This window comes from Ptychodera flava, chromosome 7 (assembly GCF_041260155.1).
Source record: "Ptychodera flava strain L36383 chromosome 7, AS_Pfla_20210202, whole genome shotgun sequence".
In the NCBI taxonomy this organism is placed as follows: domain Eukaryota; kingdom Metazoa; phylum Hemichordata; class Enteropneusta; family Ptychoderidae; genus Ptychodera; species Ptychodera flava.
This window is the reverse complement of record NC_091934.1, coordinates 14,754,564-14,776,777: the sequence shown is the minus strand read 5'-3', so window position 1 is coordinate 14,776,777 and position 22,214 is coordinate 14,754,564. Positions and strand designations below refer to the sequence as shown.

Below are 22,214 nucleotides of genomic sequence, written 5' to 3'. Positions count from 1 at the left end.
TCGGAATACATCAGTCTTAGTCGCGCTGCGTGCCGACGCCGAAATTACGGGATTTTTAGCGACAAAAACGAAGCAAATACGCCTATTTAACTGTGCCGGATATTTCCGGCACTCAAGGTATATGGTAATTCAATATGGCGCCGGATATATCCGGCGCCATAGGTAGTCAAGGGGTTAAGTCTATATTCTACCTCAGGCTACCCATGGATGTAAAAAATAGACATCCATGGGCTACCTTTCTCTACCTGAACCTACTCGTAGCTGGATAAAAAGAGTGCTATCGTGCTATGACGTTTGATACAGAAATATAAAATATCCAGGCAATGTGACTTTTTGAGAGAATTTCAGAAAGAAATGTTTCCGATAATAATCGATACGTAACACTCACACTTGAACGGAATGAATCTAGGAGCCTGCATGTACGCCAGAGAGGGATCGTGACCAGAAGAACGTGACTGAACATAGAATTGTGGATGGCCTTACGAACGAACGTGGTTGCTTCTGAAATCGATAACAAAAATATATTGATTTGCATGACGTTTCATATCACCAGCAATGACATTGAAAGTTTGGACCCAGTGTTTGGTGATGTAAAAGTTTGAACTGAGCCGAGCTCTGAAAATCAGAGTCATTCCAATATTCGTCACGATTGATGCCAACCGATGCTAATTTGAGAGTTACTCATGTAGTTTATTAAGGTAGCTCAAATTATAGTATTCTGGTCTTCTGTTTGCATGGGTTCATTAAACCTTTTAATAGAAAAATCTGCCGTGGTAAGGCTACGAATCAGAACGTTGGAACATACTAAACTCACAGCATAAACTACACTTTCATAAACTACCCAATCCACATAGCCTGTCACTATGACGCTGTGTTCCAAGTGCATCTCAGGGCAACTGTCTGGCTTAAATATTTTGTCATGCAAATATCTGCCGTTCAGGCAATTGCAGCGGAATTCAAAAGAGCTCAACCACCCACGGATTTCCAGATTGCCCCGGCCTTTATCTTTGCGAGCAATGATAACGGCTCGTCTCCTTGTTTCGCGAACTGCCTCTATCCGGATTTCTGCGAAACTGTGACCTAGCTGTTTGTGAGTCAGATAACCCGTTTTGTGGAGGAACCGTATTCAGATGGCCAATCATAAGGCCGGCTAGTAGTATAGAAATACATCCTGGTTTGCTGTTGCACTTGGACACAACTCTTTGGCTCGTTTCTGGACAAGGCAAGGCCTGAATACTGCTTTTTTAAAAACTAGAGTGGGTAAGTTTTAACCACTTACAGTATCTTTGGCAAACTTTGGATGTTTTCTAAGTACGTTCTGTGCATTGCCCATGCGTGTCACAACAAAAGTTTCAATTGAGACTCAATTTGACGTCAACTTTCTACATAGAAGAATAGTGTACATTAATCGTAGCACTTGAGCAACGTCATTGCTGTAATGCCTGTTCAATGATCAACTTGTGATTTTGTAAACAGCAGCCCTATCAGATCGGTGCAAAATTCACTTTTACACACAGTCTTTCTACTGTGAGTGAAGAGAGTGTGCTCTACATAAAATCCTCATATTTCAAGGTCATGTCTCGGGCAATACAGTACAATATAAAAACTCTATTTACACAGGAAAAGTTCACATGTTTTTGAAAGAAAATATTTTTTCCTGGCCAAAAAAACCCCTATCTGATCAAGAAAGGTGGTCTAATGGAAGAGTTGGCTGAGAAAGTCCTAATGGAAGAGTTGCCTGAGGAAGTCTCTTGTGGGGAAATAAGTTAAACAGTCGTCATGATTGTTTCGAAAGTAATATTTACAGGGTATTCATTTTAAGAGGATATGTTTTGGTGAAAATATAGAAAGACTTTTTCTGGTCAAAAATACCGTATTTGATCAAGAATGGTGGTCTTATGGAAGAGTTTCCTGAGGAAGTCTCTTGTGAGGGAGATAAGTCGTCATGATGGTTTCGAAAATAGTATTTACGGGGTATTCATTTCAAGAGGATATGTTTTGGTGAAAAAATAAGCTTATTTCCCGTTTTCATTGTTCTGTTTGCTGGCCTTGAATTCAAATCTCTGTTGACTGATGGCTTATGGACTGCATTTCAGCAGTAAATCCAAAAGTGCAAGATAAATTGGTCGCAATTCCAGAGCAGATTATCCAAAAGTTAAAATAAAGCGTCAATGCATTTGGCTCACATTTGATTCGATGTGGCAGGCCAAAGTATACTTAAATATCTTTACCCATGGGAACAATCATAACAAGTTTCAAAGCGATCGGATGAGCTATTGAAGAGACAAAGAATTTTTGACCAAAATGGGAAAAGTGCCTCCAAACTACAAATGTGAAAATTTCACAACAATTTGAAGATACTAAAGTAAGGTTGCCTCTAGGTACATGCATACTAGGTTTCAAAGCAATAAGTATATTTACTTCAGTGAAAATTATTTTAACCAAAATGAGAAAAACTGCAACAAAAATACAAATATGAAAATTTCACCACAATTTTGAAAAATTCAACATAAGACAACTCTGAAATCAATAGTATCAAGTTTCAAAGCAATCCACTTTGGGAGAAAATGCTTTTTTGACCAAACAAGTGACCTAGCAGCAATATAGACCCGCTGTGTTATGCAGAGAATAACTGTTTTTGATACATGATGATGAAGAAGGTGGAATTCTTTGATAGCTCATTTCAGTGGCAACAAAACAAATTGAAGATTTCATCATAATTTGAACATATCACTTAAGATCATCCCTAAGAACATATCAACCAGGGTTTTACATGACGCGCATTTCTGCGTCCTTTACGCATAAAACCGGACGCAGGACCCCTCAAAAAAGAACCACGCGTCCCTTGGGACGCACAAATATCTGTTGCTGGTGTACACCTTGCGAAGCTGCTGAACACGTAAAACACATCCCAGTAAACCTTACCGACCCCATACTTTAATGGAATGCTCCGTAGTGCATTGGCCTCCATTGTTTGATGACCAATGGTACCCGCGAAACAAATTTTAATTACCGTAAAAAGTGACTTTCAAAATGTAAACTGATTCTTAATTGGTCGATTTCCTGTTTGCGTCGATTAACACATTGTTTATGCATCATGGCACGTCGTGTCAAACACCCAAAACAGGCCGATCTGCGAAAGTTTTTCGGCGGCCGCAGCAACCAGCACGATGCGGGTTTGGTTGAGGCCGAAACAGCAGCTACGCCATGCGATACTGATACATGTACATCAGGTCCCCCGGCCAAGTCAGCAAAATTACGAACATTCAACAGAAGTTGGCTCGATAGGTTTAAATGGCTTCGATATTCTGAAGAGCGAAACGTCATGGAATGCGATGTATGTTTGAAAGCGAATGTCACATGCCCGTTCACGGAAGGTTGTTCCAATTTTCAATTTTCAACATTCAACTCTCACTCGTCATCAGGACTCGAAAAGTCATCTCACAAGTGTTAAAAATCCTAAGCTTCAGGTCGCAATTTACTACTGCTTGCAAATCTGCAGAGGACCGGCAGTTGCAGGGTAAGAGTAACGAACTCGAGGCGTACGCTGCACAATTACGTACTGTTTACCTGATCGCTAAACGTGACCTTCTGTGCGATGTATTCACTGACATCATGCATCTACAGAATCTGAACGGCTTAGACATCGAATATTACAAACGTCCTCAGATAGTTATGGAGTTTGAAGAGTGTATTCAACGTGTGATCGAGAAGTCCCTGATTGATAGTATACATGCAAGTGACTTCATCGGTATAATGTTGGATGAGACTTGTGACATTACCGTTCATAAGAAACTTGCTATATATGTTCGATATATTCAGAATGGCGAGGCGAATGTTTCTTTCCTCGGTAACCAGCAAATTACAGATGCCACTGCTGCAGGTGTCGAAACCGCCTTGATTGAATTTTTGATTAGCAAAGAAATCTGTGACGCGGCCGTAGACAAAATATACGGACTAGGAACAGACGGGGCGGCCGTAATGACCGGTCGTTTGAACGGGTTGGGTGCAAAATTAAAAGCCAGAAATCCCAACCTTGTTCAAGTGCATTGTGTTGCACATCGATTGAATCTTGCTGCTTCTCAAGCAGGCAGAGAGATTGAATATTGCAAAGAATATCATAATATAATCCATTCATTGTATAAATACTTCAATGACTCTAGTGTGAGATATGACAAACTTAGAGAAATTCAAACTCTGTTGAATGGGAAGGCAAAACAAATTACTGAGCCTACATCTGTTCGTTGGTTGTCGGTTGAATCAGCTGTCAAGATGATTTTCATCAGTTTTGAGCCAATTGCCTTGGCACTTGCAAGTGACAAAAAAGGGGAAAGGCTGATGGGCTGTTGAAATTTATCTCTAATTCACTGTTTCTGCTATTCACTGCCTTATTGATTGATGTCCTTACTGTGATTGGAATTTTGAGCCTTACATTTCAGAAAAATTCTGTCAACCTATCCCATATCAAAAAAAGTGTTCAGTCTACTGGGGACACATTGAATACAATGACTTAATGATTCACACACTGTCAGAGAAGTCTTTAATGATTTGGGTGACGTTCCTGGCAATGGTCAGAAAAACACAAACAAAAACATTCAAATCTCTGACAATCAGCCACTCAGACAGAGGTTCTGTAATGTAAGAGAAAATTATATCAACAAACTGCTGCAGAATTTAGATAGCAGATTTCCAGATGATGAGATGAATATTCTGGAATGTTTTGATGTGATTCTCAACCCACACAGATATCCTGACAATGTGGCCAACCTACCTGACTATGGGGTCAACCAGCTTGATCAACTGTTGAATCATTATAACAATACACCAGGTATTGATGCTGATAGAGCTAGGGCACACTTTCTGTTTTACAAACACTTCACAAGATCTCATAGGGACGCACTGAATTTTGATATGTATATCAAGCTGTTGCTAACTGATTTTACAGAGGAGTATCCTGATTTTGCCATCCTAGCTAAATTGCTCTTGTCATACCAGTGTCCTCTGCCCCATGTGAAAGGGGCTTTTCAGTACAAAATGCCATCAAACAGAGGGCACGAAATAGACTCAATCCTCAAAGGCTTAATAGACTAATGTTCATCAAACTGTTGGCCCCATCATAGATGATTTTGACTTCATGAACACTGCTAGGTTATTTGCCGAAGGAGCTGCTGGCAGAGTGTGAACTCAAACCTACTGGACTTGCTAGGTGAATGCCATTTCAGAATATGGAATTACTTACCTTCTTGTCAATTTGCCAAATTTGAATACTTCTTCAAATTTCACAACGTTGTGAACTTGTCATTAAAGTTATGAGATAATTTCAATCATGGATAGTGTTCTTTGAATTGATCAATGAGGGCCCTCAGTATGAACTAGAATTTTCATGTAAGAATAATTTTAAGAAATGTGCAACAATTTGCCGTGTTTTAATACTAATTGAACACAGTCAAGACCATGGCATGGATAAACACTAAAAATTCTTGTGAAATAAATTGGGACCCCCATATTTTGATGTAGGACTCCCATTTTCTAACACCAGGGGTCCCAGGGACTCTCAAAAGTAAAAAGTGATGTAAAACCCTGTATCAACCAAAGCTATCAGACGAGTAGTTTGTTGAGAATCAAATATTTTGACCAAAAATGGCAAAACCTGCCCCCGAAACCCAAAGTTGCAGATTTCATCACAATTTCAGTTTATTACATTAAGTTTATCTGTAGAAACCTGTATACCAAATTTAAAAGCTATCAGACCAATACCTTTTGAAAAACATATTTTTGAACAAAAAATGGTAAAAATTGCCCCAACAATACAAAATTGCAGATTTAATGATAATTTCAATATCACATTTAGTTTATCTGTCAGATACTGTACTTTTTGTACTAAAATGCTATGTGCTGCGGCCTTGGAGTTTTACATGTAGATGGACATCATGAGGTTATCCCTCGATATCACCTCTTGGTGGGGTCGTATTGCTGCGAGTGCGGTTGTGGGCCGCATCACACGAGTCGTAGACGAGTGTGATGCGGCCCACAACCGCACGAGCAGCAATACGACCCCACCAAGAGGTGATATCGAGGGATAACCTCTTTATCATATACCTATGCCGACGTTTTGAATGATTAAATCTCGTATATTAAAATATGATACGTTTCACTGTGGTTTTTTTTGATGGACTACATTTATTTGCGTCATCTTGCTAAGGCGGATTGATATACTAGCGTCTGACGTAATCTATCAGCTGGCTCATTGACGGTTGAGCAGAGAAATGCTTGAACTCTGTTATCAAACATGTAGGATATCTACCGAATCGGTACGGTACATGCAAGTGTTGTGTTTGGTATTATTTTCCAGAACGCATTTACCATGAATACATGATATTTTTTAAAGTTTTGCTTTCGAATTTGCCGGTCCTCCGACATGTCCGATAGCACTTTTGCTTGTCGTCTGCGCGTCTGTGCATATGCACGGACGATACAGCGGTCTGTCATCGATCTGTCAGTGCCCGTACGGTGTGATGCTCTGCTCTTTAATTTGTTCAAATTGGTAGCACTGCGAGCAGGTTAATCCGATATCGACACATGTGTTTTATTTAGTTACCCCGCATTTCCCTATGCTTCAAAACCCTGCCACTTTTGGAGATCGGACATGATATCGTAGTCAAAGTCAAAATCATAGACGGGCACCATGGTTTGCTTTGATTAGGGGGCCACCATGTAAGTAGTCCGGTATGCAAATCAAACAGGCCGTATCAGGCTTTGCTATGTAAATCAACAGGTCGTATCACTTTTTCATATGCAATATTCAATTGAATGAAAGAAAGACGCGCTGATCATTCCTTTCATATGCAAATCAACAAGGCGTATCACTTTATTGACATGCAAATCAACATGATAAATCATGTCACTGAACTCAGTACACACACAATACAGGGCATAGTATATGATAAACATCCATACATACTAACATACATACATACAGACGCCGCCGACCTTCCATATAAGCTCTTTTTGGTATAAACCAAATATTAGCTTAAATTTTGTTATTCTGTTGATTGTTCTGTTTTAAAAGGGAGAGAGAGAGAGAGAGAGAGAGAGAGAGAGAGAGAGAGAGAGAGAGAGAGAGAGAGAGAGAGAGAGAGAGTGTATTTGGGTGGGTGGAGTGATATTAACTATGACCTACATGTAGCTCGATCGGTACATTGTATCATTAATATATGCTACTCTACCACTTGAATCATATTTACAAATTCAGACAAATTCATGAGACACTTTCTCTGAATTTCATACCCGATATAACCTCCTGACTATCTGGGAGGCCACAAATTTTCAGTGTCATATTGAATTACGATACCTTGAACACTGAAAAACTCTAGCGTGATCATGTACATTTTGTACATTGTCACATTGTTTTTGTTACAATTTGGACAATACTGGCAATGCCTGAGTCAAGGGTTAAACTACCGGTCCATGTATATTCATTTATACATTTAGATTACATCTGGAGAACATTGGATCCAATGATTATACAATAGGGCTTTCAAGTTTTCACAGTTTTGATTCCAGTGTGTGCTGTCGTCACAGATCATGTGATAAGATATGACCTATCAAAGACCATGAGTCTTCTTTTCTGCAATGATTCTCGTTATGCTCACCATTGCCTCAGTTTCATACGGGTGATTTCATCAGCCAGTCTCTTTTCTAGTCTTTGTTTGCACTAGACAGTGTCACATGTCATATATCAGAACTAGGTGACCTACTTCAACACTATTTATATCTGTGAACTGTGTGATGTAATCTTTCAGCTGTGTGTAATTATGATATGACAAGTATGACCACGTATGCAGGCTGTATAATGACCAATGGGCAACATTAATATCACCAATGTCACATGATGACAAATGACTTGTCTACTAAATGTTCTCTATCATTCTATGGTATATTGTATTTCTGTAGAATTCTATAAAAATGATGACATAACTCTATTAACTCTGTAGACCTTCTAAAGAATTTGTATATATACTGTAAAGTATAAATATAAGCCATAGAACTCTGTAGAACCTTATAGAGTCTTTTTAATGGAGGGTATATTGTTTCAAACTGGGCTTCCATAACAGCATGTACTGACTATGGAGCAGGATGTTATTCAAAGCATGTTCGATATGCCAGCCGACCCCCTGCGTCACACATCAAACTTTTGAAGCAATAAATAACCTGTCAAGGATGGATTCATTAACTGCAAACGTGCCAAACATCAAAGTGATCAAATGATCGACTTCAAGGCTGAGCTAACATTAATTTCGACTAAAACAATTAAAAGTGGAGTATAAAATTATTCAGTTAAGTAAAATGAAAAAAAAAATGTCTAGAGATATTTGCCTGACCATCGCATTAAGTGAAAGGAAAAGTTACTGAACGGATTTTGTTGAGCTGTCGCTTACTACTGCACATGACATCAGTCTGTTGGACCTTTGACCAAATGGACTAAAAAAGGGAAGACAATCTAATAGAAGGATTACTTCATATCATGCACCTTTCTCAGATATTTGAAGATACTGTGCTTGCTTCTCATTAAGATATGAAGAAAGTACCTGAGCAAATCAGTTTTTGGCATGCAATTCATTGCTTGTTTGGGTATCTGTGCAATGTACAATGCAGTAGTTATAAATGTGGGCGCGTGATGGGATCACGGTCAGAAAATGTGCAACAACTTAGCTCAGTTACTGAAGACACTTTCTTTAAGTTGGGATTGGCCGAAGGGTTCTGAGAGCTGAAGTCTAGTCTAGGTTAATAGGTGGCCTAGGCTGTGAGTTCGAATCCAATCGAGAATTTACTGATTTTTTATCAATACAACAATACTTCTCTGGTCTGTTACTTGTGACTCATTTTATACCTGCAGAGTAAGTGAAGTTTTAACACCCTGCTTCTTTGTGAAATTAAAAAATGTTAATTTTTCCCAATAGAATTAACAACACAAGGTATGGAAAGCCATTTTTCAATGGTATACGTAGTAAATGCGACTTAATTTTCTTCATAAATAATGAGGATGGCCTCAATTTTCTTGCAGAAAGAGTGCCTAAAGTTTAAATTTTCTGTCTCGAGGTGCGTATGTATTATTGACATTAACTTGGTACATGTATATTCATTCTCCATAGATTATTGGTAGGCAGAGTTACAATGGAAAATCAACAACAAAGAGTCAACGTTATTGTTCTTGTAGTGATCACTTTAGCAGGTTACTACTGTGATTATACGCCTCAACCTTGCCATCAGCACTTCTATAACAAGACAATCCTGGACTGCAGCCGACAGAACCTGGCCGGTATTCCAAAACATCTTCCAGCAGAGCGTAACACAATAATGGCACTGTGGCTGAACGGAAACAACATCACTGTGGTGAACAAGGACCTGTTGGAAAACTTCAATCGACTCACAGAGCTGTGGCTGGAATCAAACATGATCAGGCAGCTGACGTCACATGCGTTTGCCGAAGTGACCAATCTGCAGCACTTACACTTGCAAGATAACGAAATACAGAGTCTGAACAATGATGTCTTTTGGGGTATGTACAACTTAGAAATCCTTGACATTAGAAAAAACCCTCTTGAAGATCTTCAAGACAGGACTTTTGCAGAACTTACAAACCTGCATGAACTACAACTGAGCATGTGCTATCTGCCAGAATTACTTTCTAGCAATCTACTCTTTGGTTTAGAAAATCTGCAAAATCTGACTTTGGAGTTGTGCAACATATCTCTGATCCGGCGTGAGGTGTTTGGAAAAGTTCCAAATCTCAAGAGGCTGTCTCTAAAAGGTAACAAGCTGCATACTATAGACAGTGTGATCTTCCGTTCTCTCAGCAAGCTGGAATTCCTGGACTTGAGTGGCAACCTACTCACACGGTTGTGCAACTACATGCCACGGCTGGTAGACGTCAGCTTCAGTTTCAACCCACTTCATGAAATAAAATTCGGAAAGGACTACCAGAAATGTAGCCTGCGCAACATACATCTTGTTTCTGTCACAAACAAGACGGATTTGCTGAGTAACGATTCATTCATTGGCATAGCTAATAGTCCTCTCAACAAGCTGGACTTCCGTGATAATGAAGTCTCATACTGGCGTTCTGAAGTCTTCAATTGTTTCACAAACCTTTCCTTTCTTGATTTAAGTTCAATGAAAGTAGATTATTTCACAGAAAGCAGAGCTGCGATGAGTACAGCTGGAGTTCAAAGGTCACAAGTACATACTCTGAGAATCTCAAACGAGACCATACATGGTATATTTTTCTTCTCTAAGCTATCATTTTCAGCAGTAGCCTTTGCAACACAGGCTGTCAATACATCGTTCCTGAAGGAACTTGACATTAGCAGAAATCAACTATCTGAACTTGAAAACAACACTTTTGTAGCTTTCTCATCACTAGAGGTTTTAGATATATCTCACAATCTCATAACGCACATTGAGGTTGCTGCATTTTCAGGACTTTATAATCTGTTAAAGCTATCACTGAAGGACAACAACTTGCAGACCATAATACCACAAACATTTAACGTCCAACCAAGCTTCTCCCTGACTTCACTAGACCTTTCAGAGAACGCCATAGCCTACTGGCAGGAAAATGTATTCGCAGGCTTGAAGAACTTACGAACTTTGAATCTGGGAGATCAAGGAAAAATTAAACTTTTGCCACAGAATTTTGATGATCTTCCCAGCCTTGAAGAGTTGGATATCTTTGGGAATACCTGGTCGGACCAGTCTCATCTGCCTCTTTGCAAAATGAAAAATTTGACATTCTTGAACATTTCCCAGGCATGGATGCACAGAAAATATGTGTTCCCTTTTGATGACATGTCTGTGAAGTGCCCGGGATACGTCAGCCCACTTAAGAAACTGGACTTCAAGGCATACTTTGTGGACAACTGTAAATGTGTGGAAAATTACTTTTCTCGGAATTGGAGAGCGTTTCAAAACCTGGAAAGGCTGAACATTAGGATCCATTATGATCCGGATTACTTTCCATGGAGCATTTTTACCAAACTCTCCAAGCTCAAGGTTCTGAAACTGAAAGATAACCGCATAGAGAAAATACCGCCTGACATATTTGCCAACTGTACCCACTTGACACATCTGGATTTGAGTCTGAACACAATCGCATCTCTTGACTCTATCCCATGCAAGGGCCTGCACAACCTGGAAACCTTAGAACTTCAACAGAATGCAATAGCCACAATTGAGAGCAAGTTCTTCGAGCAGTTGCCAAAACTCAAAAAGCTTTATTTGAATGGGAACAAATACAATTGCAGCTGCAGCTTTAAGTCTACCGATGAGTTTCTCACCTCAAGCAAAGCGAAATCCATGATTAGCCTGACCTCAAATTCTCATCACTTTGATGACAGACCCTATTGGTTTCAAGACTATGCTTGCGACACTCCTGATAGGTTGCGTGGTAAGACTATCGCTGATTTGAATCCCAACACACTCGTATGTGAATCCTCAAATCTGTCAATTTTGGAAGTATTCATCATGATAATACTTGGTATGTTCATGTTCCTTATATTACTTCTATCGTGCTGTTACATGACACGTCTGATCTGCCCATATGAAACTTCTTACTTGTTGTTCACCACAAAGCTAAAATTCAATCTCCACCGAAATTGCCACCGAAATGAACCACTAATGGAAGATCACACATATGCGTATGATGTGAACATATCGAACAGTGACGAGGATAACGATTGGGTAGAGACAAATCTACTTCCACATCTGGAAACTACTCTGCATCTACGGGTGCACTTTAAGGAGCGTGACATGCAGCCACACACTGGAAAACAAACTTATATTAATAACCTCATAAACAAGTACAGCAGAAAGACTTTATTTGTTATATCTGAAAGCTTTGTAGCAAATGGCAAGTGTATGCAGGAGCTTTACACCGCTTACCGGAAGTTGTTTATGTCATGGTCTTCGTGAACTTGGAAAAAATACCGGACAAGAAACGGCCGCGCATTTTGCGCTTCCCACTGTGTCAAAAGAGGGTGAATAAATGGTGGGAGTGTACAAGTAATGAACGGCGGAAGAAAGTGTTCTGGGAGACTCTGAAGCAGCATATCAGTGAGGGCAGTCATGTAAACCACATCACTCAGATACACTGAGCAAGTTCAAAAGTATGAGAGATCAAGTGCTGTCACTATCATACAGTGAAAACTGCTCTCACACTTTGTGTGCAGTTATGTCTGTTCATTAAATTCGAAAGTATGACTAAATTTTGCTTTCGGACGCAATCTGCTTGGCCTTGGGTTCGTTTATATCAAAATCAATAGAAAACACCCCCAGTAAAATACGGCTAGTTTTCAATCGGGTTCGAACCCACAACATACAGCATCAGTCGCCTAGCGGAGAGGCCACAGAGAGAACCGCTCGGCTAAATCTCCACTCCCAAAAAGAGTGGTTCAATAGCCGGCTAAGTTGTTACATTTTTCTGACTGAGACCGCTCCACACGTTGTAGAGAACATTGATCTGCAAAACTACTTTGGGAGATCAATCTCATATTATTTGCTTTCTTGGCAAAATCTCTTGCATAGTCACTATTATCTCCGATATTGACTGATAGAAAAAGTTAAGGATATTTGTGTGTACAATAACCGGTCAGAAGATTCTCTGAACTAGAACCAAGGGTACTAAACTAAACAAAGACAAACTGGGACATCATTACACTTTATTGTTTTGTAAGTGGAAGGCTTAATGAAAGCTTATGGCAGCCATAACTCAAACAAGGTCATTTCACCCTGGCTATTTTCTATTATATCATACTAGTTGTTGCCGGCTGTTTTTAACGGTTGATAACTTCAACTAGGGAATTATTTCGCTGAGAGGTAACACAGGATGCTACTACACAGAGGCGTCGTAAGTTGAAGTGGATGATGTTTATTGAAACGCTGTCAGCTTGACCGACCAGAAAGTCATCATGCTCTTACATCTCAAAACGTCTCATTCAATAGACAATTTTTCAGGGCGTAACCTGAACATGTTAAATAGTTTACAGGAAGTAACTGTACATTGGCTAGAAAGTATTAAAGGTACTTGATTGGATAAAAGATGACAATCCAAATACTTGATTGGAAGGAAGTTTTTAAGATATTCAGAATTATTCTGCTGAGTTGGCATCCCAACCAACGCTTTTTAATATTTATAATAGTTCTTTTGACAAATGCCGACTTCTAAAAATAATAGTTACTAACGTTGCATGGTCAAGATTTGTGGAGCCAGAATTTGATTATGGATGTATGTATGAGCCATTGTTTCATGCCAAAGTCAATTAAGCGATGACCAAAGTGACGTAACCATATCGGTGTCACACTTCAATGTTTTAGCCCGGAGGGACCGTGTTTTAGCTTAAGGTGAAGTACTACGAATTACGTCAAAATTAAGTTGTGGTGTCATTTTCTTGAAACTTTGCACAAATATTCTTGGAAGTTGTGCAAGTGCAAAAATAAAAAAAAAATGGGGGTCACCACGCTCGTTTCCATGGAAACGGACGTTAAAATGGCGTCGTTAGAAATAAATAAAAATGATATAATTCACTTAAACTAAAGAAAGCAATTATCAAAGCTTAGCAATGAGTTAATTTTAATAAATACCAAGACTTAAGATCCATATCTATCGAATGTATAGTTTTCATGATGTTTGTAAAGAAATTTTTACATAAGTATCGATTACAAAATGACGATATCGAAATTATATCACTACATAATTTTCGAAATTTCTTCCTGTCGCTTTGAATGGTGTCATTTTGACCAAACTTGGCGAATAAAATCCTGACATAACACCATTTAGTTTACACTTTTATAAAAGGGTGTCACCACGCTACTTTTTACAATATCTCCAGGTGAATGGGTAATATGCGCCATATAAATGGGAGAGAAATGTGAATTTTTCGCTCATATTGAATAAAAACCAGCTTCCTAGGGGGTCAAAATATGACAAGGTTATAGGTCAAATGTATTTCTAAGAGACTGGGCCAAAAAATAAGGTAAAAGCACAATTTCAACAATGACAGGCGATGGTTAAATACATGCGCAACAAAGTAACCCATTTGCGACAGGTTGGAGTTAAATCTGCGCAGAAACGTTCTAAAGCGTGTGCGCGTCCGAATTCGTCGCCCTTTACCTTAATTGTCCATTCGAGTACCAGTATCAATGTCAATGTCGGTAAACATCTTTTGTTCGTATTTGACTGACCGGTTGTTGCATTGTATGTCAATTGACACATCGGCAACGATACTTGAGTTAATAAAAGAACTACCGGTAATGCTACTTGAGTAAACAAAAGAAAAGACCCTCCACGTTGTGCCGTGTGAAATTGTTTATCCCAGTGAATGTCCGTCATGGGTTCAACAAAATTATACATATTCCCTGTAATACTTTTACAATCGTAACACTGTATATTGATGGCGCAAATTCAGCGATCTGATTGGTCGAGACGTGAAAAGAACTGTTGGATATTTGCAATATATACCCCGGTTGGCACACGCGCGATCTTTGGGCAAGAGCAAAAATCCTTTTCTGATGTTACATACCAGAATTTCAATATTATACTGTGATGATATAATAGCCATAAATCACACCTAGCGACTGTATACCACTTGGTTTTGACCAGTGCACTTCCTGTATGCACTCGCTATTGCTTGTGCACATATGTCATGAACTGGTCAAAATATAACGGTATACTGTGGCTGGATGTGCTTTATTGCTTAAAATACCATGGTTGGGTATATATACACATATCATATTGTATGGGCTATGCCTATAAATGGACTACTGTCATTATTATACAGGTAAATTTCCTGTGCTTTCATAATGCTATGTGGTAACTCATGTTGATGTGAATAGAACTCTTTGTGTCATATCAATGATGCACATTGTTCAGGTAGCTTGCTTGTACCTGGTATATGCATAGCTTGCTTGTACCTGGTAAATGCATAGCTTGCTTATACATGGTATATGCATAGTTTGTTAAGCTTGTACCTGGTATATGCATAGCTTGCATGTACCTGGTATATGCATAGCTTGCTGGTAAGCTGGAGACTGGCTTGAGTACACGTGGGCCAAGAGAGATATACATGCCCTCATGAATAGTAATGACAGCTCATGAATAATAATCACATGACATACGTCACACTGGTAAATGCATAGCTTGCTTATACATGGTATATGCATAGTTTATAAGTCTTGTGTATGTATGTAGATATGTCGAACACATAATTTAAATTTTTATGAAATTCAAGACACCTAGTCAGTTTTGTGACGTGTTCACACACGTGGGCTAATGTCGTAGCGATGTCTGTCTGTCTTTCCGTGTGTGTATGTGTGTTTGTGTAGGTGTGTGTGTGTGTTTGTGTGTCTATGTGTCTGTTACACGATAACGCAAAAAAGCCCAAACAGATGCAAGTCAGATGTGGTAGATAGGTACCATATGCTCATGGTAAGAAGTAATTAGATTTTGGTTAGTGTGGCTTGCATAATAATGAAGTTATGAAATATCATCCTTTTTCTTATAATGGTTTCCTATGGAGACAGTAATGACATATATATCAAGAAAGACTGCACGAACATTTCATGAAGCTTAGCACAGATAACAATCTCCGAACATTGTTAGGCCGAAGAAAAAAATTGTGCTGTTCCGATAACCCGACCTCTCCTATTTTTAATCTGCCAACCCTAAACTTTTAGAGCTACGTAAACACGGAAGAAAAAAAGAAAGAAAAACCGTAAAATCATGCGTTCGATACTTGGCATTTGATTTTTGCTTGAACGAGGCTGTCTTTTATGGTTTTTTTCCTTTTATGTGTATGATACATTTTTCTGGAAATGTTGTGGCCAGTGTTTGACCGCCCTGAACCCCTGAAAATTGCATATTTAAAAATAAAAATATTTTGGAAAAAAATCCTGCCAACCTACCTACCCTTTTTTTTGAAAACCATGTTATCGGAACAGCACAATATATTTTTGTGGCCTGATGATACTGTGATTGTCATGTAAATATATGCCATTTGCATAGTTAATGAACTTTTGTAGTTAATGATATAACTCCGAAATTCCTACACTAAATTTGATCATACCTGTTACAAATATTGCTATAGAGATCCAATTGTACTGAAAAGCATTTGGCAGTGTCAAGTTGATATACAGCTCATTTGCATATTTAATGAAGTTTTTCAATCAATCATGTAACTCCAAAATAACTGCACCAAATTTGATGAAATCAGCTGCAGATACTGATTAGGCAGATACCTGACTGTGTTGCGAAGTATTTTGTAATGTGAAATTAATTAAAGGTTCATTTGCATATGTAATGAGCTTTGTGATTAATGTTATTACTCTGAAATTACAGCATTAAATTTAATGAAACGTGCTGCATATGTTGATCTGATAGAGATGTAATTGTCCCATAAAGCATTGAGCAGTGTCAAGTTAATTAACAGCTCATTTTCGTATTGAATTTAAGTTTTGTAATTACGAGAGTACTGTGCAAAAGTTGATAAAACCTGCTACATATACTGATCTGACAGATATCTGATTGTTCTGTGAAACGTACTATATGTAATTGACCTGTTGTTAATCACGTGAGCACATTCAGTTCACATCTGGTTATTACTCTACCAATAACACAGTATTCAGCAATTATTCTGATTCTGTTCAAGCTGAGGAAAAATCAAAACCAACACTATCACATACAGGTTCCAATATATAGATTAGGATATTTGATATGTGAAGACATGAATGCATGTGTGTACATTTAAGTGTAAAGAACTGTAAGAAACAAATATACCACTGGAATTTCATGTGTATACCAGTGTATACATGATAACTTAATTCAAGCTGTGAAGGCCATAGGTCACAGTTCACTATATGTGAATTCCACTGATTGGCTGTAATTCCACCTTGATGCTTTCCGAACCGACCATGCTTTAGGTATTTCATTTATTAAAAACGTTTCCAAGGCAATTTATGTACAGTACATGTAAGTTGCCACAGGCACAATTTTCTCCTGAAGCATTTAAGGTAAATTTACCTCAGGGACAGATATTTGGACTCTCAAACTTTTACATAATAGTGGTGGCGCCCTCGCTTGAGCTCATATCATACTAGTAATATTTCCACACATAGTGTGTGGGAGAGTAGAGGACAGATGAGGGGAAAAACGATGAAATACAGCTACGACGGAGCCAAAGAAACATGTTTGTGTTAGGTAGGCAAACCTAAGTCAAGATATTATACATTACAAGGGAAAAACGGAAAAATCTATTTAACTTATTAAGTCTCCGACCACTACATGTCATACGGAATTTATTTTTTCATATATTATTTGAGAACAAAAATTGGCAAAAACCGCAACTGTTTTCTGTATTTTACCAAAGAAATACACACTTCAGTCAGTTTTTTCTGCAAGCTGTTCTTTACTAGTTTCCATAAGGGAGCGTTCAGTTATTACGGCCAAGGGTGGGTCGGCAAAATCCAGGGCGATTTGAAAAGTGAGGGCAATGAACAATTCCTATTACCTACATATTAGAGATATAGCACGTTTTATAAGGGAAAAGACTGCCAGTACAATGTAGAGCAAAATTACACTTTTAGGTAAAATTCCGATATCATAATTTGTTGTCACCATCTGAATTTCCAAATACCCTATTTGAATCAAGTGCATTTGTATCAATTGTCAAACAACCTATAAAGCACAAATAAATTTAGTTTAGCATTATTAAAAAATTATTCAAAGTTTTCTCATAGACACCAATGTATGTATAGTGAATCAACGTTTCGGTGAAATTCAATGAATTATCAAATGTCTATTGATACACAGATTTAGATAGTTTTGCATTGGAAAAAAATTATTCATAGTTTCCTCATAGACTACCATGGATAGTGAATCTACATTTCGGGGAAATTCTAAAATCCAATTTCTTGCACACACATATCCATTTGTAACCACCCCAGTCTAATCAAATACATTAATATTAATAATCAAGAGTACATAAATACATAGATTTAACTATTTTTGAATTTGAAAAAAATTGTTCACAGTTTCCTCATTGACTCCCATGTATAATTGGTTGAACATTTCGGTGAAATCCCAAAATCCAATTTCAGGTGAACACATCCATTTGTTGCCACCCTAGTCTAATTAAGTACATTAATATTAATAATCAAAAGTACATAAATATTGTACACAGATTTACCTATTTTTGTATTGGAAAAAAATTGTTCATAGTTTCCTCATAGACTCCCATCTATAGTGGATGAACATTTGCAGTGAAATTCCAAAATCAGATTTCTTGGATTGTACTTTAACCATCATATTCTAATGAAGTACAATTATGTTAATTATTCAACGTCTGTATATGCACAAGTATAGCAAGTTTTTCATTGGAAAAATATTATTCACAATTTTATCATAGACGCCCATGTATATTGGATGAACATTTTTGGTGAAATTCTAAAGTCAAATTTTATGTCCACACACCAGTTGTAACAACCCTATTCCAATTAGGTACATTTATGTCAATTATAAAATATCTATAAATTCATAGATATAATTTTGTATTGAAAAAGTATTACATAGTTTTCTCATAGACTACCATGTATAGTGAATCAACATTATCAAAGGCTGATTATCAATCCAAATATCAAATTTTGTACACTTGTGCTTGCGCAAAAATATTGTGATCCACCTGTAATTTCTGTCCGATCCCTTTGAGGGGTAATTTCAAAATTATAGCAAGTCTGAAGGGGAAATTTGAACATTGACACCTTGTGAGTTTGTAAGGGGGGGGGGGTCATTTGAAAGAAATCTGATAATCTTTTTTAGGGATTCTATTGCCCCCTTCCTCCAGAGGTGTTTGCATGTGCAGCTTTACTCAAGGAATGTTGCGAGGGGGAGGTCATGTTTTTTGGTGCAATGGGTAGGGGGAGTTCACTTATTTTGACTGATGCGCAGGGAGAATTTGCCAGGCCACATCCTTGTAAGTGGGTGTAAAATAAATAATAGAGTCAAGAGGCTAGGCTAGGTTATATGATCATTTATTTTATTTACTCCAATTAGTCAGAGCATGAAGAAAAGGAGAACTGATAGAGAAAACAGTGAAAACATAGGGCCAAAGTCCCTGAAGCTACTATAGACATGGATACAAAATTAAGTATTTCTTGACTGTATGAAATTATCTCACTAAGGTCATCCTAGGGACATGTAAACCAAATATTAAAGCTGTCTGACCAGCGGTTTTGAAAAAACAAGCGACTCAACAGTTGACAGAGCTCTGCTGTGTTAACCTTTTGTGACACATGTATTGATGAAGAAGGTGGATATCTTTGATAGCTCATTTCAGGATGGCCTGACCAAAAATGGAAAAAAAATTCCGTAAAATACAGATTTGCATATTTCATCAGACTATATTAGTCTATAATAGCAAATAAACAGAGTTAATTACATTCTAATGAAAGTAAACAAGACTTGCTTAAATCAAGATTAAGTCATAAAAAACAGCATATCTGTCAGGTTATAAAGAATCTTGAGCTGGTTACCTTTATCAGTATTTTCATCCTATTAACCAAGCACATTTTAACTTTCAAATTACATCGTAAGTAAGTTCTGTTGAATAAGTTGAGACTGTACGTACTCAGAGAAAGCACACTGAAGAAACAAATGTTTGAAACTTAAGAAGTTCAAGGTCATCAAAAGCATTATAAGGAATCATGTTACACTTTCATTGCACTGTTTACACAGATTGCATAATTGCTATAAATAGCACGAGGAATCTTACAGCCAAGCTTTACCATAAAAACCCTATCACTTTGACCACTCTTTTAATTGACCACTCTATTTTTTTCCTCAAAAAGTAATCTTATTTTATCCTTACCAAGTCAACCATAAATGGAAATTAGAACTTTCTCTATCTCTATTTATTTGACCACCCTATCATGACAAACTATTATGAGCAATTTCTTTTAGATAACATAAATGGTGGTTCAGAATATCAAAGTTGGGAGACAGGAAAGTTGCCTTTACATGTTTTAATCCTCCAAGATGGTGAGCATTTCACTATGAACTGTCAAAAAAGTTGAACTTTCAAATAATTCACTACGGCCCAAAAGTATGCCTCAGTGTACGGTATTCCGCGAAGCATAACGAACAGCGCTCTCCGCCGGTCACTATTGACAACCACAAACATTGTATCATATATTTTCAATAGATTATCGATCGAAAATCTGTTTGGGCGCCGCTTGTGCCGGGCGCTCGTGTGTTGAGGTCACGTCATAAACATTTCCACAATAACCCATGATTGACTTATACACTTTAACATCAAGGTATCCATTGGTGTCCTGTACTGACAGTAAATCGACGACACTTTTTTTCAGTTTTGGTGATACTTTTATGTACGTTTCAGCACATTTTGGCGCACCTCGGCGTAGTTTGGCGCCATTGTGAACGGGGGACTACACGCGAGTGAGCGAGACAACAATGTATCAATTTCGGACAAAAGGATATCGATCGATAACGTTCACTGCACGATTACAGTGGAGACTCTACGCCCGTTTGCCTCTGTTCTGTGTTATTTTTGCAGTTACTGGAATTTTCATATTTGATATTCGTCAAAATTTGGTATAAATTACAACAACCTGACTGGTATTTGGTCTGTACAATTTAAGAGACGCTAACCGATTAAAATGGGCCAATATTAGACCCTGATTCTGCATATGCAAACGCTGTAAGATCGCCATTTTATTGAGGGCAAGAGCAAAAATTCAGCGACAGGAAAAATAAAATGCAACTAAAATAAGTTTCGTCGAGAAATTAAAAAAACTAAAACGACAGCAATTTTGTATGTATATCAAGGAAACACCGTGCCACTTTTCACTATAATCGGTTCAGAATTGAGAAATTTGAACGAGCGAGAGTTGTACGGTCTGTTCAGTACATAACCGCCATTGTTTTCTATGGGAAATCGAGCAGATTAGACACATCGTAAAATGAAAAATACATCTGAAAAAAACCGTTGGTTTAACTTTTTCATTTCGCTGTTATTTTTTATAATATTTGGTATGACACATATCATGAAGGGTAACTAAAACTCTATGGTTTTATTTTTTTGAGTTTCCCTCTTATTTTTATGAAATGATGAGTTGAAGATCGTTTTGCTGTTGACTGTGTTTTTACTTGATTTTGCATATGTCTGTTATCGCTTACGTATTTTTGGAATTCCCTTGTGAAATTCTCCCCAAAATATTATAATTGTAAGGGCAGCATATACGGGAAATAGGACCTGTTGGTCTTTCATTAATATTTAGATGTGCAGCAAGGAAATACGGCGAAATTTTGAACATGACGCGGGAGGTGAAATTGACTCTCTGAACGCGCACTCCACGTATGTGTGGCGAAAATTCGGGACGCTATTACCGTACAAAATGGGGCGCCTTTGGGCCGTAGTGATTCCACACTAAAATTATTTTGGCTTTAATGATTTCCTAATTAATTCAATTATTTAAAATCATATTTATTATTTTTTTCTGGTGAATTGATAGGGTTTATACAGTGCAAGAATAACATACAATGTAAGTCAAATTTTGACCAAAAATGACAAAAAAATTCCTTAAAAATACACATTTGCATATTTCATCTCAATTTGAACAAATCTAAGTTGAGTTATCCCTAGGGACCTGTATACCAAATAACAAAGCTGTCTGACCAGCGGTTATAAAGAAGAAGATTTTTGACCAAAAACATCTTTTTTTGGCATTAATTTGCCTATTTTCAACAATATCAAAAAATTAAAAAAATAGTTTCTCAAAATCATATTTTTCATCTACACAACAAATCAAATCAGTAAGTACTGCGGTTCTCAAGATATTTGAGTGGACGGACGCCTCACAAACGGACATACATACATACATACATACATACATACATACATACATACATACATACTGACGACGGACGGCGGACGGATACCCATCCCAATAGCTTCTATAGACTATAGTCTATAGTAGCTAAAAAACTCAATACATATGGGCCACCTGTGAATTACGTTGTTTGAAAACGGGAAAATTGCACAGGTGAAGTTCCGATAACCCTCCCTTAAATGTCAGCCTATTATTTCATACTTTCATACCACTGGCCAAAATTTTGATAGATTTCTCTCTCTCTCTGAAGTGATAATTGC

The 22,214-nt window shown here is 37.7% G+C and overlaps 1 protein-coding gene across 1 annotated transcript; it reads left to right on the top strand.

Annotated features, from left to right (window-relative positions):
• The first annotated feature begins 1,135 nt into the window (after nucleotides 1-1,135).
• On the top strand, nucleotides 1,136-13,095 carry LOC139136843 (insulin-like growth factor-binding protein complex acid labile subunit). The gene is made up of 2 exons (XM_070704678.1): nucleotides 1,136-1,260; nucleotides 9,153-13,095. Exon 2 carries the CDS (start codon nucleotides 9,175-9,177, stop codon nucleotides 11,968-11,970), a length of 2,796 nt encoding a protein of 931 aa, XP_070560779.1. The 5' UTR covers nucleotides 1,136-1,260; nucleotides 9,153-9,174; the 3' UTR covers nucleotides 11,971-13,095.
• The last annotated feature ends 9,119 nt before the right edge of the window (nucleotides 13,096-22,214 follow it).